Below are 15,992 nucleotides of genomic sequence, written 5' to 3' on the forward strand. Positions count from 1 at the left end.
TTCTCTCTCTCTCTCTCTCTCTTTCTCTCTCTCTCTCTCTCTCTCTCTCTCTCTCTCTCTCTCTCTCTCTCTCTCTCTCTCTCTTTCTCTCTCATCAGATTTCAACTCTTCCACTCACTCCCTATGTGATACTGAGCAAAATCATCCAGCCTCTTTAGGGCCTTGGTCTCCTTATCTGACAGCAGTTAGGCCAGATGACCTTAAAGGTCCCTTCCACTTCCATGATTTTTTCATGGATAATCTTATGAAATAATGGAATTCCTTCCCTACCTCTTCCAAAAAAAAAAATGCATAGCTGATCTTGTTCAGAAGCCAGGAGTCCCATAAAAGGGAAATGAAGGAAAGGTAGGTAGGATGAAAAGAACACTCCAGTGTCCCCTTGAAGTTTAAGTGATGTCTGGGACTGCTGTACCCAGGTGACAGCCCCACCCCTCCAAGCTTACTTCCTTTGGAGACAGAACTCTAAACACTGAAAAATCAACTAAAAGTTGTTCCTTATTCTGAAAACGAAGACCTAACCTCAAGGCTATCCCTGAGGCTGGGAAGCTGGACAGTCCTCTTTGGATCTTAGATTCAGAGCCAGAAAGGGCTTTACGGGGTCATCAAGTCCTGCCTCTTCATTTTAAAGATGAAAAATCTGAGACCCAGAAATTAAGGAATTTAGCCAAAGTTACACAGTGTCAGAAGGTCAAAAATTTAGAGCTGGAAGGGCTCTCAGAGACCACCATCTAATCCAACTCTCCCATTTAACAGATTAAAAAACTGAGGCTAACAGAACTTTAAAAAAAAAAAAAAGCCCAAGGTTATACAACAGGTAAGCATCAGAGGTCTATTTAAAGCCAGGTCTTTTGACTCCAGTGCAATAGTCTTTCTTACTGAACAATGGCTCTTTTTAAAGCCCCCTACATTTATTAAGTACCTATTAAGTCACATGTGTGAGAGTGGATCACAGTGGATAGAGAGTTAAGAAGACTAGCCTTTAAATGACACTTGCTATGTGACAATAGACAAGTCCCTTACCCTCTGACTCCAGGCAATTGTCTAAGGACTTCCCTACATGGTGACAGGGACCAAAGGCCACCAGACTTTTTGTTCCCTTATGTGTATGCTTGGAAGTCCTGGTAAATATTTCACCTTGCCTATATTGCCCATAAGAAAAGCTCTGCTCAAAAACACAGGGGAAAAAAAAGGTTCAGTAAAAAAGGCCTGTTATATTATCTTCCTCTAGTCATTGGTCCCCAATTATCTGTGAGGCTGCCCTTCTCCTTCTCTGGTTGTCAATTTGCTGTGTATTAGCATTCCCACCAGGGAGGGCTCCAAGAAAGGACAAGAAACACGAACTCATCTTCTTCTTAGTCACCCTGAGAAAAGCTTGACGGGCCAGTCAGACAAGGCATCAGAACAAATGGTTCAGATCAAGTTTTTCAGTCATCTGTGGAATCATATCTGGTTCAGAGGCCAACAGGCACAATCCCTCATCTCACAGATGAGGAAACAGAGCCAGGGAATTTAGCAACTTATAAAAAAATGGCCTAATTTGTGTTGGAAGCAATATTTGAACACAGGCCCCCTCCCTGATCCTTGCTCTATCCCAAACTGGCTTACTGGGCTTTTGTTTTTGTTTTTTGTTTGTTTTTTTCCTGGGCTCCTGTGAACTTAAGTCACAAAAGTCAGTTCTATTTGCTTTGGAAGAACCTGGATTATTTCCTGCCCACCACTTGTGTGACTGCCACTTGGACACAGAAGAGAAAGAGGAGTTAGCTCAGGCACCCCTGCTAGGGACTCTTGGCAATGCCTCATTGCCCCAGCCAGACCCCCCTCGAAGCTGCTGGCTGAGCAACACTGTGGGAACAAAATCTTCATTAGCAGTAAAGCCAGTGGCTAAGACAATGTAAACAGGACTCAAGGGCCCCATGCCTGGAGACTGAACAACACAGAGAACCTGACCTCCCTCCGGGTCCCACCCCCTGCAGCTCCATGTGGCGCTCCAATTAGCTCCAATCCATGATTTTTAAATTCCCAGGGGAGATCAGACTGGGGGAACAGGAAGACGACACAGGTACCCAGTGGCACCAGGATTGGGGAGTGTCAAGGCCAGAAACGTGAGGCTCTTCGGGCAAGGAATCATTAAAATAAAATGTTTTAATAGGGGACTTTGAAAGGTCAGTTTTTGCTTTTGAGATCCAACATCCAGTCCCTCCACCCTTCTATGTCTTAGGGCTCGTGCCCCGAATCCCCAATCCCTTCAAGGAGCCGCGTTTTTGTACTCTGACCCTAGACCCGGGCCCTTTTTGGAACCTGGGTATATGATTTCCAAACAGGTGACTTGTCATCAGGCAATCACCCAAAGAATCACACATTCTCCAGTAGGTATCTTAGCCCTGAAGGATCAAAAGGAGGAAAGGGAGAGGGTCTTCTAGAATGTCATAGCACCCCTTAACTCAGATTGGGGCTCTTTTCTGATGGGAGCGGTTTTCTTTTCTTTTCTTTTCTTTTTCTTTTTTAAAAAAACAACTTTGGTTCTGACCATAACAAAGAAAAGTAAAATACCATCCAGTATTCTGTACAGGGGAAAGAGTGTGGGGACGGGGAGCCCTAGGGGAATTGCACTGGATTACAGTAGTTTATAGTTTACAACCATTGGACACATTTACTTCTTTAAAAGAAATCTTGGAATCATTTGGGGTGGGATGGGGAGAGGGAGTCTGCCGATATTTACAGTGTGTTTGGCTCAGTTCGACAGCACACGCTTCCTCCTCTTGAAACTTCAGTAACAGATTCAAGCTTTTTTGTTTTGTTTTGTTTTGTTTTGTGTTTTTTTTCCCATCAGTTTGTTCGATGAAGGACCATAACTTAAAAGACAGCAGGGATCTTCCTCTTCCTCTTCTGTGGCTGGGCTGAGCAAGCAGCTCTTCCTGCCTTGTCCCTCTCTCCTCATTGCTAGAATGAATGCGAATACTTAGCATCTCCTTGATGCATTGACACAATACTGCAGGGAACGAAAGCAAAGATCCAGCTGCTGGCAGGGGATATAGTCTGTGATGGGAGCCCCCAGTCCCCAGCCCCTCCCCGAAACCCTCCCATCCCCTACCCACCCCCCTACACCGAGGGATTGGGTGGACTCCAAGCCTTGGAGAGAGAAAGAGAGAGAGAGAGATTGTTCCGAGAGACGTGGAAGAGACATCAGGTCCTCTTGATGTCGCCCATCGGCTCGAGGTGCTTCTCCATGACAACTGCCCTGATAGCATGGTTAGCTGGGTGATGGTGTGGAACTAGGGTCCTTGTGGATGTGCACAGAGTAGGTGAAGAGTGGGCATCACCAGGCTTGCAGAGGACACTGGAGAGAGAAGAAAGGAGAAACAGAGTCAACAAGGGACATGGATCCCATTGGAGCAAGGTTTTCCAACACACTCTTGCAATGCTAACCATTCATTCCTAAGATCCGAGATTCAGAGCTGGAAGAGACCTCAGGGGCCAGTTGGTCCAATGCCCTCATTATAGAGACGAGGAAACTGAGGCTCAGGGACAGGTTGGGGGAAGTCATTTGTTCAAGGTCACACAGGGACTAAGCATCAGGGAAAGAATTTGAATCCAGATCCTCTACTCACAAACATTTATTAAGGGCCTACCGTATGCTAGCTATCTTTAAACTGGTGACAAGCATGTCAGGAAAAGCTGCAAGCAAATAAATTGTGGAAGATAAATTGAAGAGGACCCAAGATGTGGTAGAAAGAGGGGCAGCTAGGTTGCTCAATGGATACAGAGCCAGGCCTAGGGACGGGAGATTCTAGGTTCAAATCTGACCTCAGATACTTGCTAGCTGTGTGACCCTGGGAAAATCATTTAACCCCAACTGCCTAGCCCTTACCACTCTTCTGCCTTGGACTGACGGCTCTAAGGCAGAAGGTAAGGGCTTTTGAAAACAACAGCAACAGCAACACTAATTTTTAAACAGTTATATAATCGGTGACATGGAGAAAATAAATTATGGAGTCTGAATGTAAGAGGCAGCCAGTTTTTGTGGAAAGAGAGCCACCCACAAAGACAGGAAGACCTGGAATCAAGTCCTGCCACCAAAAAAAAATATGATCTGGGCAGTTAATTCTTTTAACCTCTTAGTGCTCTAGGAAATTCTCTTAAGACTGTAAGTAATAGAGAAGGTAGCAACTTACATGGTTAGGATCTGGAAACCCAACCTCCACCCCAACGAAATCATTGACCCAGTTCCTAAGCCTCTGTGTTAGGCACTAGCGAGTCAAAGACAAAAAAGAAAATAATTCCTGTCCTCAAGGGGCTTACTTTCTGCTAGAATCAATCAAGCAGATATATTATTGACAGTTTCCTGTGTATGCATCCAGGTTTCTGTGAAATGAGGGGGCAAGCTGGAAAGCCAAGAGCCAGCTAGTTCTCCTGGCCATTTTAGGGAAGGGGCTTTGGTCAAATGGACTTTTATCTGAAGGTTTGGCTTTTTCCATAGAGAGTACATGCCCAGTGCTCAGGTTGTTCAAGATTGGGGTTCATTGTGGGGCAGATCTCATCTCCTATGGGTTGGCCCATAGTAGGGGGAAGCAGGCTGTAGTTACCCCCTTCCTTTTTCAGTTTTGTCCTACCCTCTTCAGGAAGTGTCAGCAGAGGCACAGGGAAGGCCCCTTAAGCCAGTCTCTCTTGAAGAGAAATTTTTGGAGTCCATCAGGAAGGGCTGAGAAGGAATGGAGGCCCTGGCTTCTGTAACATTGACTGCCCTATTAGCAATAAAAGGGTGAAGAATCCCTCCGGGGAGATAAGGATTATGGACAATAACCACTGCCAAAGCCACCACCTCTGAATCCCACTAAGAAGCAGTGGCCTCCACTGTCCAGGGCAGGCCCATTATAGAAAATTCTGGATTAGGGCATCCTTTCCCCTTCTCTTCTGTGAGGCCCTCTTTGCCTTCTGCTGTTTCATCACTCACAAAGTACATAGTTAATTGACTTCAGAGTCAGGAAGACCCAGCTTCAAGTCCCACCACCGACATATCTTGGCTGTGTAACCCTAAGTGTATTTATTTAATTTCTCAGTGTTCCTAACAACTCTATGTTACTGAACAAGTACAATGGTGAGGGGACTTTCCTCACTGGGAATTCCCTAATTTAGGAAAGCCTGGATAGGGAATAAAAAAAAATTTGTTTATTAGTCTATCTTCATCTCTACTTCCTGACGTGATCCTCCCCAGCTTGAGGCCTAGTGGCCTCTTCTCTAAAGTTTATGAAGGCCCCCTGACAGGGATTAATAATCTTCATAGGGCACATTCCATCTCCCCTCAGTTCTAACTACTCTTTTGAGGAGGAAGTGAGTCTTTTGACTCATTTTTCTCTCTTTAAAGAAAATTCTACTTTTACAGATCTTTATTTTTTTGGCAGGGATAGGGGAGGTGTAGGGAGGGAACACGCATCTTTTAAGCACCAATTATGTGCCAGGCACTGTGCTAAACATTTTACAAATATCTCTACTTCCACAAAATGAATGATATGGAAAAAAGTTTTGCATGATTGCACATGAAAAATCTATATCGGACTGCTTACTACCTCAGGGAGTGGGGAGGGATGGGAGGAAAGGAGGAAAAGTGGAAAGGAGGGAGAAAAATTGGGACTAAATTGTTTTTAAATGAATGCTAAGAAAATTTTTTACATGTAATTGGAGAAAAATAAAATATTATTTTAAAATACCAAATATTTCACTTAAGCCTCATAACAACTCTGCATGGCATTAATATCCTCATTTTACAGTTGAGGAAACTGAGGCAGAATGAAGTTACATGATCCCACGACCAGTAAGTGTATTGGGTCAGATTTTTTTTTTTAAGTTTTTTTTTTTTAATTTTTTAAACCCTTAACTTCTGTGTATTGACTTATAGGTGGAAGATTGGTAAGGGTAGGCAATGGGGGTCAAGTGACTTGCCCAGGGTCACACAGCTGGGAAGTGTCTGAGGCCGGATTTGAACCTAGGACCTCCTGTCTCTAGGCCTGGCTCTCAATCCACTGAGCTACCCAGCTGCCCCTATTGGGTCAGATTTTAACTCAGATATTCCCAACTCTTGGCCTGATGTAACCTAGCTACCAATCATGTTAATTCATATATATATATTTTTTCTACCCTTCAGAATCACACCTTATATCTAGAATAAAAAGGAAAAATAAAGTCAGTTCAACAAAATAAAACACAGCAATCCTGTCTGACAGGGTGTATGTCTATTTATATATATATATATATATATATATATATATATACACACACACAATATTCCACATCCATAGTCACCCACCTCTGCTAAGAAGAGAGGGATCACCCCACTTCTTATGGAAGTGGATTAAGATGCACAACTGTGGGAAAAACTGGATTCTAGTTCCTTTCAAATTCCTTAGCCCTCAGTTGTAGTCCTCTCAAATGGCCTTTGTGTCTTCTTTCTCCCTCTTTCCTCCTTCCATACTATCACCAATCTCCCCCAGGAGTTTATCAGGAATTTTTTTTTCCTCTCCAATTTTCAGATTTTAGTTGTAGGGGAGGAAAATGGCTTGTGACCTTGCAGGTTTCAATAGAAGAGCAAACACTAGGAGTAGATAAGGAGACGCCAGCAAGATTCTATGACCTGTCATTAGGGATGGGCCTCCCAGCTATCAAATGTTTGCTGACATAATAAAATGGCGGCAGGGCCCTAAATGTTGTCAAAGGAACCCAAGTTATTTGCCTCCCCTCCAAGTCTAAACAAAAACATCTGATAAGGGATACACTGTATTCCCAGGAAAATGGAAGATCCGGCCCCAAGAGGTCCTTGGTGGGTCCCAGAAAGAAAATTTCAGGCCTGATTAGATGGGAAATCTATTTCCTCCCCCTATATAAGGACCAACATGGCAAAGGAGTAGCTCAGGAAATTCATATTCTAGGGGCTTGTTATACAACCTGTGCAGGCTGAGGAGGAATTGAAGAACCATTAAGGGGCTAAATGTGCCTCATTTCTCCTCAAAGAGGCATAGGGAAACCAGATCTATTTTCAGCATCCCTGATAAGTCACTTGTTCCTGTAGACACTCTCTTGACCTCCCCATAAACTGGGAAGTGAAGTGGATGCAGGCAAGGCAGCAACAGCAGCAAGAAACCAACTCGTGGCCTGCCCACGCTTGTTGACTCAGGTCGTCACTTGCTGAAGTCTGTTTCCAGTCTGACAAGAGGCTGTTTCCCAGGAGCCCAAGTGGGAAATTGTTCTAATGGTAATTCATAGACTTAATAAAGAATAATATAATAAGAATATTCCCCTCTATCATCTGTGTGAACTTGGCTAAGTCACTTTATCTCTTGGCCTTTAGATTCTGCAATTGTAATAGTTAATAAAATAAATAAAAATATAATTAAACATAGGTATTACATTTTAAATCTAAATCAATAAACAGATCACAGGCATCCTTATGTATACATTAGTAGCCTTAATTTTTAGCTGAGTTTGACAGCATTGCCCTAATCCTTCTATTTTTAAATATAAGGAAATCAAGGTCCATGAAAGAAGAATTTCTAATCCTCCCCTGCCATTTTATAAATGAGGAAATTGAGACCCATAAAAGGGTAAGTGATTTTCCCAAAATCACAGAGAGCAAGGATCCAAGGCAGGATTTGAACTCATTTCTTTCAGATCCTAAACTACTCCATCATGACACCTGATAGTCATCATGTAGAGAAATCTCTCTCTAAAAGAGAGAGGGTGTCTGAGTGTCTAGATCATAAGACTTGCAGTCAGGAGACCTGGGTTTAATCACATATTAGACACCAAATTGCTATATGACCTGGTCAAGTCACTTGGCCCTCAGTTTTCACATCTGTAAAATCACAGTAATTTTAACTTACAGGAAGATTGAAAAGGAAAATGATTTTCAAAATCCTTATGTGCTATTTAAATGTGAATTATTATTCAAAAGGAATGTCACTAGAAATATCAGTTAAAAAAAAGAATTGATAGGCATTTTTAGGAAATTGAAGAGTTAATATGGAGTCAGAGAATATGGATTTGGCTTTTAAGGCGATTCATAACCTGACATCTATCTATCTATCTATCTATCTATCTATCTATCTATCTAACTATCTATCTACTTATCTACTTATCTGCCTTCTTTCTCTTTCCTCTCCTTTTCTTCACTTTCCTTCCTTCCTCCTTTCCCCATCCTTTCTTCTTCCTCCCTTCCTTTCTTCCTCTTTCCTTTCCTTCCTTTTTTCCTCCTTTTCCTCCCTCCTTCCCTTTCTTTCCTCCTTCTCACACCTCCTTTCTTCCCTCTTTCCCTCCCTCTTGGACTTTTTTTCCCTTCCCTTCCTCCCTCCCTTCTTCACTCTTTTCCTTCTGTCCCCTGGACCTCCCTCTTTTGCCCAAGGCTAGACACACAGCAGCCATCACAGTCCTGATTCCAGGGTAGACCAGCACAGGAGTTTTGACCTGATCCATTTCCTAAGGCAATTTGCCTCCTACTCCCAAGGCCTTCCCAATTAATACCATACAGTGTGTTTACCCAATCAGCTTTAGTTCTACATGGATTCTACCAGCCTCAGCTTTCCCATTACTAGGGATCACAGGCATGGCTATCAAGCCCAGCTCCCAAAGAGACAGGGCCTTAGCTAGTCTATGACAGAGTTTCTTCATTCTTTTTCTTCTCAATGGCTTGGGAAGACATCTTTAGAACAGAGACTTCTGGGAGAGACTAGATCGTAACTTCTCCCATCATCTTGGGGGGAAAAAGGATGGTGACTTGAGTGGTGGCCATCCGTAACTTATGATTTGCCCTATTTAGAAATTATAATAAAAGCATTCATTCCAGGAAAAAGGGGAGAAAAAACTCCTGAAGACATTGACCACTCAACAATTCCAGATGCCTCTTGACTCACAAAGTAACCAGATTGGTTAAAATCAATGTCCTAGAATTTCTTTAAGAATTATCTTATCTATATAATTCTAATAGCTAGTATTTCCATAGTGCTTTAAGATTCATACCAAGAGCTTTCAAATATTTCTCATTTTATTATTATTCATTTATTATTATTTTATTATTAGCTATTAAATATTATCCCATGCCCAGTAAAAGTAAGCTTCTTGCTCATTTTGTTTTTGTCTCCTCAGCATGCCTTGAATGACTAGAATTGTGTTTTCATTCAGTAGCAGAGAGAACACCAGTTGAACATATTCCCTTTATCAGTGGAAGTTACTACTTGCTCTACAACTTGTAGTCTAAGAGAGTTACTTGAGACACTAAGAAATGACTTGCCCAGGGTCACACAGCCAGTATGTGTCAGAGACAGAAGTTCAGCTAAGATCTTAACTCCTCTATCCCTCTATTTTTCATTGTGCATGTATTAGGAACCCATTAACTAGGAAGAGGAGAGGAGAGTCAAATGCTGTTAACATTGAGAGAACATACAGAACTGAGAGTTGGAGCAAAATATATAAATTATTTTTCTTGAGGATTTTTCTCACTGATTAAGTTTACTTTGACTTGAGGTGGCCAGAACTCAGGATTCTGCTACCCCCCTCATTCATTACCCATTGCCCTGTTCACATCTTTGCTCCTATCCATAAAAGAAGATGGCAGAGGGACTGGAAGCTAGAGCAGACTAGAAGGCAATACTAAGTGGAAAGCTATTCCAGTTCAGTTTTCCAAAGAAATAATGTATACAAAGTGCTTTGTACACCTTTTAATGTCATATAAATTTAAATTATTATTACTATTGAAACAGTTACTTCCTCATCTGTTTTTTGGTGGGGAGGGGAGCAGATAGAAAATCTGAAGACAATTTACTATCCAGCTACTTTTCTCTTATAGTTAACATGCTATAAACTGTTTTATAAGTGGTTAAAAATGACTGCCTTTGTAATTGAATAAGAATACTGAGATATAAACTCATCTTCTATAGATTCATTGAAAGCACCTGTGGGACAGAAGCAGGCAGAAGCCCAAGGATAACAATTCATCCAATTTCAATATGGTTTTCATTTCTTCCAATCTTATTCAACAAACCTCCGATAATAAACATTAGGTAAAGTATAAAGCAGGGAGATATAGCCCCGCCAAAAGTATTCTCTGTTTTGAAGGAGGAGACCCAGCAAAGGGTCCAGGCCACAGAAGGATAATGAGGTCCAAAACATATTTCAATCTGCCATTGTCATTGTGTTGATTGTATCAAATCCCAAGACACTGCAATTTCCTCCAAAAGACCAGAAATCGCTCAAAGGAGTTTGACCTGACCATCCACACAAGAAAAACCAAATGGATGAAAAATGTCCAAATTTCAACACACTCATCTGAATGGACACCCTATGGGACTTGTCCAACAGTTTGTAAGTCTGGCATAGATGGTACAGATGAACAATGAGTTCAGCCCAAGTTGAAAATGAAGAGAGCAGGCTAAATAGCTTTTGGGAAATTACCAAGCACTTTTACTGACCCCAAGGTTCCCAAAACAGCAAAGACTCATATTTTTTGTCACTGTTATTTGGCTACAAGACATGGAAATGCTACTATGTTCTAAGATCTGAACAACACAGAAAGGCCAATGGAAAGGAACCTGGTAGGTGTGAGCAGACCGTACCACACAACCCTTGAGGAATTCCAAAGGAAAACAAGAGTAAAGAGTGTCATTAGTGATTGGTATGATAAGAAGAGGAGGTACATTAGTCATGTGGTGAGAGAGAAAGAAGAGAGATTGGATGGCCAGCATACTCCACTGCTACCTTCGTGATGGAGGCAGAAAATGAAGACAGCCTTTGGCACATTGGATGTACTCTCTGTAGTGAGCTTTTCAGAGGATGCACATAGAAAAAGGCATCCCTGGAGGGAAGTCTTGAATCTATTGAGAACACTAAATCATTTGAGTTTTTCAGTTAATGTCCCATGCACATCTTTACAGAGGTAGGGAAAATGGTGGCTTTTGTAATGGAATAAGTGGATGGGGATACTTGGCTCATCTTCTGTAGATTCTGAAGGATCTTTCGGATGACTCCGATTGTAGACAGGATTGCTGGGATGCAGTAAACCTCATTCTGTTCCCACATGGCTTTGATTTCTTTTGATAGGTCTCTTATCCCATGTCTTAGACACCAGGAGTATGTGGTATGATAATATCTATTAAAATGCATCTAAAATTTTATAGCCCAAGGTGGTTGTGGACAAAGCTTCTATCTACGATGATACTCTGACTCCAGTAAGATTTATTTGCTGAGAGCCAGGCTTAGAGACGGGAGGTCCTAGGTTCAAGTCTGACCTCAGACACTTCCCAGCTGTGTGACCCTGGGCAAGTCACTTGACCCCCATTACCCACCCTTATCACTCTTCTGCCTAGGAGCCAATACACAGTATTGACTCCAAGACGAAAGGTGAGGGTTTAAAAAAAAAAAAGATTTATTTGCTGAATTCTCAAGAATTGGGGAGAGGGAGAGAGTTGTATTCATAGCATGAAAATATGTCATCTGATACTGCATAAAAGAGAGTTTTAGTGTAGGATTTTAGCCACCGAATGGTGATTTTCTAGGTACCTGGTACACGCTTCACTTTTGCTACCTACAATATACACTATACAGTTTCCATCATTTCATTGTTTTATTTGCTTTGGTCAATAAGTCTGGATACCTTAAGAAAAGTCATCATATCTTCTGAAATATTTGTGGTCAGTGATCTGGTCCTGTATGATTGGAATAAGTCCTTCTTTTGTTGTTATTATTTCTGTCATCTCATCACCATTATTTTATACAACATGATGCAGAGGATAAATAGTTGGCTTTGGAGCCAGGAAGAATTGAATTCAAGTCCCGTTGACATCCACTAGCTATATGACCCTGGACAAGTCACTTCATCTCCCCAGGCCCCATTTTCCTCTTCTGAAAATGAAAGAATTGGACTAGAGGATCCTTAAATTCTTTTCCAGCCCTGGAACTAGGATCCTATGATCATGGCACAAACTAATTTCAAGAGGGAAAAGACACAAAAAACAGCTGGAGCCAGAGGGAATCAGGAAAGGCCTCGTGTAGGGGGTGGTAGCTGAGCTATTGTTTTAGAGGAAGCAAGAGGTTCTTTAAGGAGGTGAGAAAGAAGTTTATTCTAGGCATGGAACTGACATATGACAAATAGCTAGCAGTCTGGTTAGACTGAAATGGAGAGTGGGTGAAAGAATGTATGTAATATGCAGGAGGCCTGGAAAGGAAGGTGGGAGCCAGATGGTGGAAGGGTTCAAATGCTAAGCTGAGGATATTATATTTTACCTCAAAGGCACTAGGGAGCCCCTGAACATCCTTGAGGGAAGCATCCCAAAGGCAGCATATTCTATGGGTCTCATGTCCATTACTGATCTTGACTCTCAATGGTTTTATGATGATGACATTAATAATCATGTTGAGAGGTGCTTGTAAAATGGGCAACAGAGAGCAATCCTCAAAGGAAAGCTTCTGGGGGCGTTTGGGACAAGCAGTGGTCTACAGAATCCAAAGAGGGAAAATGAGAGCGTTGCTGCTGGACCAGCTCAGCCCTTCAAGGCCGGCTGGTCGCCTTGTCCAATGGAGGGGAGAAGCCGTTGTGGGAATTGATGACTGTCTCTCCCAGGGAGCATCTCAGAATATTTTGATTAAGAGAACATTTCCTGGATTTGGAGGACATGTTTCAACAAGCAAGCATCAAAGTCAACTCGGGGAAGACAGAATAATTAATCACAGGCTAGGACAGGGCTGACCAACTGGCAGATGGACCGATAAGACCTTTCAAAGGAAGTGTTATACCCAAGGAGCGTGGCTGCGCCTGGCTGCCCCTTGGATTGAGATTTGTGAAGAGATAAATGTTTTCCCTACACACTACAAAGGGTGGGGGATCACCAAGGAGTCAGAGGGCAGGGGGATTAGGAGGGATGCTTCCACCTTCTGTTAGGTGAGAGAAGAACAGCAAGTTGGGTCACACACACACACTCACATGCTCACACTTCCCTCCTCGTTGGGCATAGGGGACATACACTGTACTATCTGCCCATGGAAGGAAGTTGGCTTCTATTTCATCTGCCCTCATCCATCCCAGCATTCAGCTAGGTAAGAGAAGGGGGTGTGTCTGGGTGGCAGGGCTGGGGCAGAACAATAGCTCCAGCCATCATAGTAGGTCTACTCTGAGACCTTACTTGAAAAAGTGGGCATCTGTCATAGGATCATATTTTTTAGATTTTTTTAGATTTAGGGTTGCGGCATGGGATGAGATGGACTTCCAAGACTATCTAGCCCTACTGCATCATTAGACAGATGAGAATAATGAATTTGAACCCAGGTCCTCAGACTCCAGAGCCAGTGTTCTCCCTACTGTGCATGTTGCTTCTCCTGTGTTCTATTATAGCATATGGTATGCTTTCCAGAGTTCAAGTGAGGGAAAACATCAAAAATTTAGCTAAGTATTACCGTGAAGCTGACAAAAAGTTCAAAGTTGCCTTCTTTTTAGCTCATAATCAATAAAGGTCAAACAGTTCCCACACTGCAAGAACTCAGCTCCTAAAAAGGTCCTATTGATTGTTTGGGAACCACATTTTCTGCCCAGATAGACTCTCATCTAATGTTTAGTTTCCCAAATAAATATGACTGTTTCTGTTTCAGTCATGGTCCCATCTGCCTTTAGTCTTCTGTCTTTTCACCTTCGTTACTCTGCTCTTTTCCCCACCATGGAGCCAGGAATTAGTCGTGAGCCTGCACGGTAGCACTCCCTCCCTTTATCCACTTCTCCAGGAGCTCTTCCTTGACTTCTTTCTCATTCAAGCACACTTACAAATGTTTTTCTAGAGCAACCTAGAAAGGGCAGGCAGGCAGAAGAGCAAAACCCACCACAAGTTGCATCCTGGGCATCCCACTCAAATTGGGGCATCCCTCTCAAACCCTCAGAATCAGTCTATGGCACTCTGGACCCAGGTGAGTCTGAGCCCGCTTTGCACCCCTTGGCCATAGAGACACAATTGCAGCTTTGACTAGCTGAGGTCAATTTGAGGGAAATCCTCAAGCATTCTTTGATAAAGAAGGGATGTAGTGAACGGTCTCAAGTCATTGATCATTGATAAGAACCAAAAGGGACCTTCAGGATAATCAAGCCCAACCCCATCATTGCCAGAGGAGGAAACTATAAGGACCAGAGTTACATGATTTATCCAAGGTCATGTACATAGTAAGAGATAGACCTGGCATGTGAAGTCATGGAATTATAGGGGAGGAGACTTTTTAGCTATACATGAAAGCCCCATATAATCAACTGGCTAGTCCCCTAAGAAAATTTCATTATCCCTTTTTGCTGACTGACAGAGACCCTCACCTAAAAGACAGAGAGATCTGTGGAAAGCTAAGCATTATCAGCTTGATCTTCGCTCTGTTGTTTTCTCTCTAGAGACAGCAATAGCTTACTGGATAGGGCACTCGTCTTGGAACTTAGAAGACCTTGATTCAAATCCTGCCTCAGACATTTACTAGCTGTGTGAATGTGGACAAGTCATTTAACTTCTATGCCTCAGTTTCCTCATCTGAAAAATGAAGGAGTTGGACTCACTGACTTCTAGATAACTTCTAACTCTCAATCTATGATTCTAGTTTCTATAACAGTATCTGGAATATAGCAAGTATTGAATAAATGCTCATTCATTCATTGGCTTTTGACTCTGGGGAGTCCCCAGTACTAGGTCCTATTTATATCAAATCTTTACAAAGCACTTTTCTTATAATAACCCAGTGAAAATAATTAGGCAGTAAAAATATCATTATCCTCATTTTAAAGGGGGGCCAAAATAAAGGCTCAAGGAATAAAATATCTGGCCCATTGGGTCAAGGATCTAGTCAGAGATAGACCTGGAACCAATTTATTGAATTCCAAGTCCAGTGCTCTGTCTACTAGCAACTTGTTATCAGGACACTAAGCTTATGGTATAGTCTACACTGAGGAGTAAAACAATAAAAATAATAATAGCTAGTATTTATATGGCTTCTTAGGTTTGTAAAGCACTTTTCATGGATCATCTGGCAAGCCTTCTGCGTGACCTTGATCTGTCCTAACCTTCTTCCCTCCCCATCTGCTGCACAATCTCTACACACTCCCCCAATCCCAACCAGTCCCTGACATACCAGAATTACCTGTTTACTGGAAGACATGTTGGTGAGTGTACTAATACTGCTGGTGTCTGTGACCACCATGGCAGACGGAAACCGGGAGGTGTGGGAATACTGGGGGGGCTCCTGCTTGTGCGCGTACACTGGAGAGAAAGAGAATGGAGAAAGTCAGGATGGACATACAGGGACGAGTAGATAGTAGTCACCCCAAAGAGGACCCATCCTGTTAGTGCCACTAGGTTGGAATGGAGGTGGTATCTATAAAATTCCTCTCCAAACCCAATTATATTTCCTTTTACAGCTTGAAGTTCTGGGTCATGGAAAATACTGATTTCCTACATAATTTACATTTCTGCTTAATTTATATAACGTATATAAATTACTAAGGAAAAGACAAGATCAGTTGAGCTCAGAATACAGATTCCCCAACTGAAAAACAGGAATTACAAAGCCTAATCTAATGTCAATTGAATTCAACAAGCATTTATTAAATACCTACTAAGTGCATGACAGTGTGCTATGGGTACTTTTGTATATTAAAAAAAAAAAAACTCTGCCCTCAAGAAGTTTCCATTGTGCTGGATTTTTTTTTAAAAACGAGACTTTTGATTTCATTGCTATAGAAATTTTCTGATAAGGAAATCCCTCTTCTAAAACAAGCTTACAGTCTGTTCTGCACTTTCAGGGTTCTAGTTGCCTTGGAGCATTAAGAGATTAGGTGGTTTATTCTGGGTCATACAACCAGGAGGTGGAGGACGGGACAGAGAACATTAAAAACACTGTAAAAAACTTGGCTAACCTGTCAATTTTGTTGAAATTATTTTCTCTCTCTCTCTCTCTCATTTTCTCTCTCTCTCATTCTCTCTCTCTCTCTCTCTCTCTCT

General features: G+C 42.1%; 1 protein-coding gene across 4 annotated transcripts in view; it reads right to left on the minus strand.

Annotated features, from left to right (window-relative positions):
- Positions 1–2,122: 2,122 nt before the first annotated feature.
- Positions 2,123–15,992, minus strand: part of HNF1B (HNF1 homeobox B) — a 101,702-nt gene continuing 87,832 nt past the window's right edge. For 3 of the 4 annotated variants that reach the window (XM_044672729.1, XM_044672726.1, XM_044672728.1), the window contains 2 exons: positions 15,124–15,251; positions 2,123–3,337 (listed from right to left, as the gene is read on the minus strand). In XM_044672729.1, coding sequence (XP_044528664.1) covers positions 3,317–3,337; positions 15,124–15,251 — 149 coding nt within the window. In that variant the 3' untranslated portion in view covers positions 2,123–3,316. The remainder of the gene's footprint in view (positions 3,338–15,123; positions 15,252–15,992) is intronic. The other variant, XM_044672727.1, reaches the window with a different exon arrangement.

This window comes from Gracilinanus agilis, chromosome 4 (assembly GCF_016433145.1).
Source record: "Gracilinanus agilis isolate LMUSP501 chromosome 4, AgileGrace, whole genome shotgun sequence".
Classification (NCBI taxonomy): domain Eukaryota; kingdom Metazoa; phylum Chordata; class Mammalia; order Didelphimorphia; family Didelphidae; genus Gracilinanus; species Gracilinanus agilis.